Here is a 10,118-nt window from a genome sequence, read left to right on the forward strand (position 1 = left end):
AGTAATATATGAATCAATTTTATTAGGAGTAAAAGCCTAGAGAGTGTATATATACACATAGGAAATTAACAATTTTGAACACCTTTGATAAAGTCTCTATAGTGAGATAAAAATGTGTCAGTTGAAGGCAATAGTATAGGATGAGGAGAAAACTGTGAAAGTCTATTACAAGTTGAGTTTAAAAAGACAATGAACTATTACACAGAAGTAAGCTTTACAAACAAGTTGACTTCTCACTTTAAGCAATATCAAGGCTACAAAACAATCTCCAAAGATCTTGATGTTGCTGTTTCTACCTTTTAGAATATTATTAGTATTATTAGTAATATTATTAGAAATTTGTAAGGCCCATAATACTGTAGTCAAACTCCCTGAAAAGAGAAAACTTGAAGAAAGATTGTTCGATTGGTGGAGAAAGCTTCTTGATCAACTGCCATACAGATTCAAGCTGACCTTCAAAACGAAGTATAACAGTTTTAATTTGCACCATTCATTGCGAAGTCATTGAAAGGGGTAAGAGCCCCAGAAGGGCCATATTGCTGAGAGTAAAACATAAGAAAACCCTACTGGAGATTTCCAAAATGCACCTGAATAAGCCAATTCCTTCCTGAGAGCAAAGTATAGCATTTTGGAAAAGCACAATGTTTACAGAAGCAAAATGAAGAACACCTTCTCTACAGACATGGAGAACATGAACATTCAGTGATGCTTTGGGGTATTTGTGCTGCATCTGGCACTGGTTCTCTAACATGTTATGGTATTATGCAGGGCCTGATCAACCACTAGGCTGACCAGGCTGCAGCCTGGGGCGCTGGGTCCCGGGGGGCGCTGCCCTGTGGGTATTTTTTTTTTTTTTTTTTAAATTTTTTTTTTTTTTTTCTTCATTCATTTTTTTTTTCGGGGTGGGGGAGGGGGGAGTCGCCGCGGGGGGGTGGAGGGCTCGACAATCAAAAGCAATGGTGGTCAGTGGTTAGCAACACACAGCCAATCGCCAGGCTGCCTGTTGCTGTGCAGCAGACAGGAAGCAGGACGTCTTCACTTCCTATCTGCTGATCTGAGGAGAGGAGCGACGCTGGCACAACTACAGGTAATTGAAGGGGGGAACTGCCCTGCATATCTATAGGGAGGGGGGGGGAACTGCCCTGCATATCTATAGGGAGGGGGGGGAACTGCCCTGCATATCTATAGGGAGGGGGGGGAACTGCCCTGCATATCTATAGGGATGGGGGGGAACTGCCCTGCATATCAATAGGGGGGGGGAACTGCCCTGCATATCTATAGGGAGGGGGGGGGGAACTGCCCTGCATATCTATAGGGAGGGGGGGAACTGCCCTGCATATCTATAGGGAGGGGGGGGAACTGCCATGAAAATCTATAGGGAGGGAGAGAGGTTGATATGTATGAAGGAGGGTAGAGGAGGGGGGCTGATATATGTGACTGGGGGAGTTTTGATGTGACGGGGGGGGGGATAGCTAGCTAGCAGAGTGGAGGTAAGGAAAATAGCTGCAAGGGGGATGGATGCAGGATGGGAGGTAAAGAAAATGGCTGCAGCAGGGGTTAAGGAAAATGGCTGTGGGGGGGTTGTGGTTAAGGAAAATGGCTGCAGGGGGTATTTAAAAAATACAGCAGCTTTGGGGGGCAGAATCTCATGATTGTGTGGTGGTCACATGGGTGGTCTCAGCAATCACTAGAATACTAAATATTAGTGAGATGGGGCTGGTAGAGGTTTGTATTTGATTGACAACAAATATTCAGATATTGCTTATATATGCCTGTCCAATGGGGTACTTTTAGCTGGCCATAATGGAGTGTTTTGTTTTAACTAAAGGGCCTAATCATTCAGGGTTTGCATTATAATACATTTTTGCATTTTCAAAACAGGACACCAACTTTCCAGAAGCCAGCGAGAGGATAACAAAGTTGCAAGAGAGAAGAGCAAGAACAGGTAAGAGACAATGGCACAATCTGTCTAAATTTGAATGCTGGAGAATACACCTGAACATTCATATTCAGGAGTGTTCCTATACACCTATATATTCGGAGGAGGGTGGGGGGGGGGCGCTGCGGCCGTATTAGCCTAGGGCGGCCAGAACCCTTAATCAGGCCCTGGTATTATGAAATATGCATATTACCAGTCCATTTTGGAGCACAATATTCAATCCAGTGTCAGAAAGCTGAGTCTTCATCAAAGGTCATGAGTCTTCCAGCAAGACAATACAAACACATTTCAGAACAGTCTTATAAAGGGCTCACCGTGTATGTTTCGTAAACCTTACATCAACCTTATAATTCTAAAAACCCTTTGCATGCAAATAAAGACACGGAGACTTGAATAAGTTATAAAAAATTGCCAGAATTTTTATTATAATTTTAATTTAAACTAGACCTATGGTGGCGGAGAAAGGGCACTGCGAAACAACTCTCAAGCTGACAAACACTATCACTAGTGGACTGGCGCAAACCGCCGTACGTCCACCACCACAGGGAACAAATCCCAACATCACTTTTGCGCTGAGTTGGCGTCAGAGTGACTGCCCCTTTGAAAACTCACTCTGCCCTCCCTCACCGAGTCGAACAGGGACCCTCCTCACCGAAGGGCCAAAAAGGGAGTTACTGGTGCCTCAACGGGGGGCAGTGACCTACGACAACTACCAATGCGCCCACAAATCAGCCGCTGAACGCAGTGCCTTCCTACCGCAACATCACCGGACATACTCTACCAAAGGAGTGGGTGGGTGGGATCTCGTGCTGTGGAATGAACCAGACAGGAAGTGCAGCTTCCTATAACAATCAAGGTCCCTCCCACTGGATTACACATTGGTCGGGCCAACCCATTTTAACACCTTCAGGTCAGTGTTCAGCTTACTACAAACCCTGTCGCCCTTTAAGTGCATTCGTCCTATTCAGCCTCATTTGTCATAAAGGGCTCACCGTGTATGTTTCGTAAACCTTACATCAACCTTATAATTCTAAAAACCCTTTGCATGCAAATAAAGACACGGAGACTTGAATAAGTTATAAAAAATTGCCAGAATTTTTATTATAATTTTAATTTAAACTAGACCTATGGTGGCGGAGAAAGGGCACTGCGAAACAACTCTCAAGCTGACAAACACTATCACTAGTGGACTGGCGCAAACCGCCGTACGTCCACCACCACAGGGAACAAATCCCAACATCACTTTTGCGCTGAGTTGGCGTCAGAGTGACTGCCCCTTTGAAAACTCACTCTGCCCTCCCTCACCGAGTCGAACAGGGACCCTCCTCACCGAAGGGCCAAAAAGGGAGTTACTGGTGCCTCAACGGGGGGCAGTGACCTACGACAACTACCAATGCGCCCACAAATCAGCCGCTGAACGCAGTGCCTTCCTACCCCGCTGCGCCCCACAGACGCCGCAGCCCGCCACCACTAATCTAAACACGCCGAAACTCCACCGCAAATGCTATCTATAAACAACCCCATACCCTCCTCCGTTAGATGTACGCCATCACTTCTAAACAATTGAGGTGACTCTACCCCTAATCCCGGGTGATTGATAACTAAACCCCCCATGGACCGCACTATTTTCCTAATGGTGCTATTCAGCTTCCTGACCATAACTGTCATCTTTTTTAAGGGGATAGTTGTTCTCCAAGCCAGCCGGGGGATTAATGCCGACCAACCAATAATGATATGTGGCCATGCCTCGTGAATTCGCCTAAGGTCTTCCCGAATCGAAATAATGAGCTCCAGAGACTTGCCTTTTCCCAGGTCATTGCCTCCTGCGTGTACTACTAGTATATTCGGCGGGCCATGCTGTTTTATTAGCCTCGCCAACCATGGAACCAAATCAGGCCAACCTAATCCCCTTCTACCCAACCATCTTATTACGGTGCCTTCGTGATTCGGTATAACATTAGATCTGGGGTGGCCGGCGGCCCAGAAAACAAAGGAATGACCAATGATCCACACCATCTTAGTTGGGACACCATCACCTGGAAGCAGAAAAACATTGTTAAAACCATGCCACCGTAAATTGGAAGACAGGCCAGGCATAGCATAAAAGCATGAGAAGGATAGTATAGAGGAAAACCAGACAACATGTAGGGGGGGGGGGGGGGAGGAAACAAATAGGGAGCAGGCCACCCAGGCGAAGGTAAACAACACCCGGAAAAACCCCGGCAGCACACCACTAATCAGGACTTACGCCCAGGGAAACCCGGGTGAAAATCCCTTCGCGCCCCCGCTTCAAAGCGACGAGCGGAAAAGCCCAGGGTAGCCCACCGAATGGAGGGAGAAGTTGGGGTAGGGGAGGGCAGTGGGGATGGGTAGGGTAACAATAAGAGAGTGAATTTGGAGAAAAAGAAAAACTGCAAGGCAACCTTTGATTAGTGGAACAAAAACATTCAAACAGCAACATTGTCAATCCTGACATAAGACTTATAAGCCGTGGATTTCCAGCGGCCCAGAGCTTTTATCGTCTCAGTGGAGGATCCCGCCAAAGCAGCAGATGTGGCCGCCCCGATCCTGAACGAATGCGTTCCGTACATAGAACTGTCTAGATCTAATGACCGTAGGGACTTCTTCATAATGGCCGAAAATTGATATTTCGTCATGGGCATGCCGTTATGGTGACATAGAAACAAACGAGCCTGAGGTCTCACATTCATAAATCGGGACACTAAATTAACTGGGCAGATGTTACTATTAGGCTCCCTATTCAACTGCACCCAAGCTCCCCTCCCACTCTGATCAGTTTTAGATCTAATTATTTTACATGACACAATACCTCCTCCCAAGCTGACATGCTCCGCTTGCAAACCCGACTCCTGATGCCCCCTGGATTTAGCCACTAATTCAGAAACCCGAAAAGCACCGAAAAAGGCCATAGAGAAAGCAGCGCTAAACAAGGTCTTCTCATATTCATCAACCGCTATCCCACCCAGGGTCCCTATCAACTGGTCCAGAATAATGTCGGTGATAGGCAAGCGCGCATCTGCCTGCGAGGGTCTCGCCCTAGCCCACCCCTTCAGGGCCTTACTGATGATGAACCCCTTTGTGACATCCGTGTAACCCCGAAGCCTGGCCATGAAAGATATCCCCGCCAAAGTAGCCGCCATAGAGGCTCTGGATTCCCACTTTGAATAGCTCTCCCACATAAATGCTAACATAGCATCACGCTGACCTGCCTCAGATTGATCTTTTTGCCCGCTGAATAGTGACCACCGTCTCCATGATGCCTGATACGTCCTCAGGGTGGAAGGGGCTACTGCCTGTTCTACGAGCCCCCTTATGCCGGCTTGATGATCTGCCAAACACAAGAGGGACACGGAATACCAACATTGTCCGCCTGGGGAGCCATACTCCGAAACTTGCTCCACTGACCGCGGGACAAAGCATCGGCCAAACTATTTTGCACCCCTGGTACATGTCTAGCCCTGAAAGAAATATCGTACTGCAGGCAGCGCAACACTAGGTGGCGCAGCAGAGATATTGCATGATGGGAGGACGCGCTTTGTTTATTGATCGACTGGACCACTCCCAAATTGTCGCACCAGAAAACTATGTGCTTCCCACGCAATGTGGACGCCCACAATTCGATTGCCACGACAATAGGAAACAGTTCCAGGACTAGCAAGTTTTTGGTAATCCCTAACCTATGCCATTCCTCCGGCCAGCTTTCCGCGCACCAATGCCCGTGCAGATAAGCACCGAAGCCGCATGCTCCGGAAGCGTCCGTAAACAGGTCGATATTAACGTTTGTTACGGGTGGTGAAGGCCATATTCGCGTCCCGTTAAAATCACTGAAGAAGGTGAGCCAAATCTGCAAATCCTCCTTGATAACCCTGGATAGACGCACCGCCGCGTGTGGCCTACTCCTCCCCGCCGTGGCTCTCTGTAGCTTTCTACAGAAAACTCTACCCATGGGAATCACACGGCATGCAAAGTTGAACCTCCCTAACAGGGACTGAACCTGCCTGAGCGGGCTGGAGCTGGACTCCAACGCTTCTGCGATAGCCTCGCACATCTTGGACACTTTATCAGTTGGGAGCCTGCAAATCCCGGCCGCCGTGTCGATCTCAATTCCAAGGAACGAGAGACACGTGGCTGGACCCTCCGTCTTGTCTGCGGCAATGGGAACGCCTAGCACCCTAAAAAGGGCTTCAGTGGAAAACAGAGTATCCCGACAACAAGTGGAATCAGGAGGCCCGATAACCAAGAAGTCATCCAGATAGTGTGCGATCCACCGACACCCCGTTCCCGCCTGAATGCACCAATGCAAGAAGCCACTGAACTTCTCAAATAGCGCACAGGATATCGAACACCCCATAGGCAGACAGCGATCGATGTAGAATCCACCACGATGCCGAAAACCCATGAACTGATACGATTCCGGGTGAAGGGGCAGTAACCGAAAAGCCGACTCAATGTCGATCTTAGCCAACAGGGCACCCCTCCCGCATTCCTGCACCAGTGCCAGTGCGGATTCAAACGATTGGTAATTTACGGAGCTAAGGGTGGCGTCTATGGCGTCGTTCACGGACAGACCAGCCGGGTACGACAAATGTTGTATCAACCTGAATTTACCCGCTGCCTTTTTGGGTACTACCCCTACCGGGGACACAATGAGATTTGGAATAGGAGGAAGCGAGAAAGGGCCAACCATGCGACCCAGGCCCACCTCCTTCGCGATTTTAGCGTCTAATACTTCCGGGAGAGCGAGCGCCGATTTCAAATTGATCGGCGTCGCCGTAGAAACGTTGCCCTGCACTGGTAACTTAAAACCCATATGAAAGCCGTCACGTATGAAAGCCGCGGTGTCTCTATCTGGGAACCAAGCGAGCCATTTGTCCAGTTCAGCCAAATTAATTGGCGATGGACCCTTGACTCGGCACAGCTGGATTTGCACTTCGTCCGCTACCCCCACTCCGTCGGGCCCTTGCACATTCAGTGGCTGGATGCTGACCTCCGCATGCCGTGCAATTGTGTTTGAAGCGGCAGGATGTGCCTCGCTGGCAAGAGCCTGCGTTGAAATCGAAACATCGACCTTTCGTGGGGAGGGTCGCTTGTACCCTCCCCGGCCCTTGAAACCTCCTGCCCGTGTAACCCTCGGCCCCTTGACTGCTTGGTCTCATGAGTTCCAGCCAGGTGTCGATGTCTTTCGACCCCAGCGGGAGCTTCTCGCGACCACTCATCCGCTTGCGGAAGAGCTCGTCATACGCTCTCCATATTGAGGGGCCATCTTTTAGAGCCATCCCACTGATAAGGTGCATATATCTCCACACCTCATCCTGCTCCCCGGGCCTAGTTTCCAGATAAATAGTGGCAAAAATAGCGAAGGAATAGGACCATCTAGTAAACGATCTGAACTTGTCCTCACCCATGCCGGACCTCTCACAAGCCGCGGCAAGTGCCTTCTTTCCCTCACCTGTCAGGGCGAACATGTCCACGTACTTTCCGCGTCTAATCCTATCCCGTACGCTCGGCCTAATACCGTGTGTTATTTCCAAGGTTTCAACCTGCCCTAAGTCACTCCTAGCCACCGTCCGTTCATCGCCCCCCGACTGCGGAGCCTGCTTGCTACGTTTACCTAGCAATTTCGTTTCCAATAGCTTGATTAGTTTCCTGGGCCTATCGCCCGAATCCGAAGAACCACTGCTCGTGGAGAGAACCGGTGACCCTAACAACTGTACATCGTGTGTAGTAACAGAAACGGACTCACCATGAGGAGCAGGATTCCCGGCCGCGACTGATGCCTCCCCGACACTGGCAGCCCCCGGCTGGGCATCTGTTGATCCCGGGATTGGTCCCACACGACTCCCCGCCGACCTCTGGTCTCGAGACTCGGACCCGGAACGACCTTCCCCGACAGCCCTCATCTCCTGGTTCGCGACCGCAGGTTCTGAAACACAAAGTGGAGCAGTAAGCTGAGATCTAGGAACGTAGTCCAGTCGTCGCCGCACCGATCCCAAGGCTGGGCCGCAAGGATCTGATCTAGAAGGCAAAAGGGGTGACGGGTTATAGGAACCTCTCGATATGACCCGACGCTGAGGGGGGGCATCGTCATAATGGGCCCGGTCGTATTCTTCGTAAAAACCGCTTGGCCTGTACTGAGTGTGCCGTGGGGGAGACCATTGGGACGTATTACCGCCGCTGGAATGATGGTAATCATATACCAGATTATCCCGTGTGGGCTCCGGCCTAAAGTGACTGGTGCCGCCATACCCTCCAGACGGCGATGGGGCACGCCGGGACCTGTACGTCCACTCGTCTGTAGCTGGCAGAACGTGTCGAGGAAGGGAGGGCCTCACAGGCGCCCGAGGACTGTCACCAAAAACTTCCATGTTCCCCCTACTGGTCCTATCTGGCCCCACGTGTCTCTGCCCCTGCCTAAGACTCTGAACCCTGTCCGCCCCGGGGGTATAAGGTATAAATGGGCCTCTATCAGACAAAGGGGCTCCCCTATAGTGTGCACCCCAAGAAGAACCTCTGCCGCTTTGGGGCAAAAATGGGCTGGGCGGGAAATGTAACTGGTGAGGGGCAGGGGGGTTATCAGTCTGTCTGTCCCCTCTGCGAGACAAGATGGGCGGGGTGACGGGGTATAGTATAAAAACTTCGGAGCTGGTCCCCATATCCCCCCCTTGAGGGTCGCTGCTCATGATCCCTCTCTCCCCCGTGGGATTAACCCCAGAGGTAGACACCAGAGTGGCTTGTGGAATGGAGGGCATGACCGCAGCTGGAGGAAGCACAGGAGTGCTGGCTAGAACCACCCCCCCCTCCCCCCTGCTGCCCACAACGGAGGAAATCATTGTGCGTGATGGCGGCCTGGGTCTGCGCATGCGCGACCCAGACGATACCGCCGACTGCACAGAGCGACCCCGCCGCCCGCTGAGTTGGCTAGGGGTAACAGGGGAGCCACCATGGGAAGCGTGAGCCCGGCCCACGGGCTCACGCTGGAGCAAGGGAGGGAGGCTGGAGTTGTCCGTTGGGCGGGAAGGGGGCTGGGCGGAGGCTGCAATATGGCGCCTGGATGCGGGGGGGGATGGGGACCTGTAGCGTGCCGGGCGGGCTGAGGAGCGTCTAGGACGGGGCATGGCAGCGGGGGCTGGAAGGTGTGGAGCTGGGGAGGCACGGGGGAAGCTAAAGGAAAAGGTGAAAGCAAGGGAAAAACGGAGATAAAGGGAAAAAGGAAAAAGGGGGATAAACGGCTGAAAAGAAAATAATAAAGGTAGAGACAGGACACTAAGGGAAAAACAAGTGAGAGAAAACAAGAGATATGAAGGAAACAAGGACAGACCAAAAGAAAACAGAATAACAGGGTACTTATCCGATTCCTGGCTCAGGTCCTGCTGCTGCAATCTCGTGCTGTGGAATGAACCAGACAGGAAGTGCAGCTTCCTATAACAATCAAGGTCCCTCCCACTGGATTACACATTGGTCGGGCCAACCCATTTTAACACCTTCAGGTCAGTGTTCAGCTTACTACAAACCCTGTCGCCCTTTAAGTGCATTCGTCCTATTCAGCCTCATTTGTCATTTTGAACCATTGCTGAGTGCTTTTTGAAGTGGCCAACAATATATCCAGATCTAAATCCCGCAGAACACCTGTGGAGGGATCTGAAAACAGCATTTGGGAGAAGGCATCTTTCAAATCTGGGAGAACTAGAACTGTTTACATAAGAAGAGTATACCAAAGAGCCTAAGAGCGAGGTGTAGGAAGCTCATTTATGGCTAAAGGAAGCGGTTGATTGTAGTTGTTTTGACTACATGCTGTGCTACTAAATATTAAGTCTGTGACGTTAGTAATTTTGTTAATGCCATTTATTTTCATTTTCTGATTTAAAAGGATGTACAGCATTGAATTCAGCATTAAAAATAAAAGTTATACATATCAACAAAGAAAGAATTGAGGAAACCAAATTCTACTTTTAATTTCACCACATGTTTAAAGGAAATTGTGTGCTATTTAAAAAAAAAAAGTAAGAGTGACAATATTTTTGTATCTAAATCATGTTACATACATCCAAGGAACATTTCCAGAATATGCATATATCTTAAGACACGGCAAAAACTTTAATACCTGCACTAATTATCTCCCATATGACTATTGCAATTCCTAACTTATTGATCTTCCCGA

The 10,118-nt window shown here is 49.8% G+C and overlaps 1 protein-coding gene across 1 annotated transcript; it reads right to left on the bottom strand.

Annotated features, from left to right (window-relative positions):
• Positions 1–2,333: 2,333 nt before the first annotated feature.
• LOC142144481 (uncharacterized) lies at positions 2,334–9,516 on the bottom strand. The gene is made up of 2 exons (XM_075203387.1): positions 7,704–9,516; positions 2,334–5,288 (listed from the first exon to the last, which is right to left on the bottom strand). Exons 1-2 carry the CDS (start codon positions 9,073–9,075, stop codon positions 4,387–4,389), a joined length of 2,274 nt encoding a protein of 757 aa, XP_075059488.1. The 5' UTR covers positions 9,076–9,516; the 3' UTR covers positions 2,334–4,386.
• Positions 9,517–10,118: the final 602 nt, after the last annotated feature.

This window comes from Mixophyes fleayi, chromosome 3 (assembly GCF_038048845.1).
Source record: "Mixophyes fleayi isolate aMixFle1 chromosome 3, aMixFle1.hap1, whole genome shotgun sequence".
NCBI classification, from domain to species: domain Eukaryota; kingdom Metazoa; phylum Chordata; class Amphibia; order Anura; family Limnodynastidae; genus Mixophyes; species Mixophyes fleayi.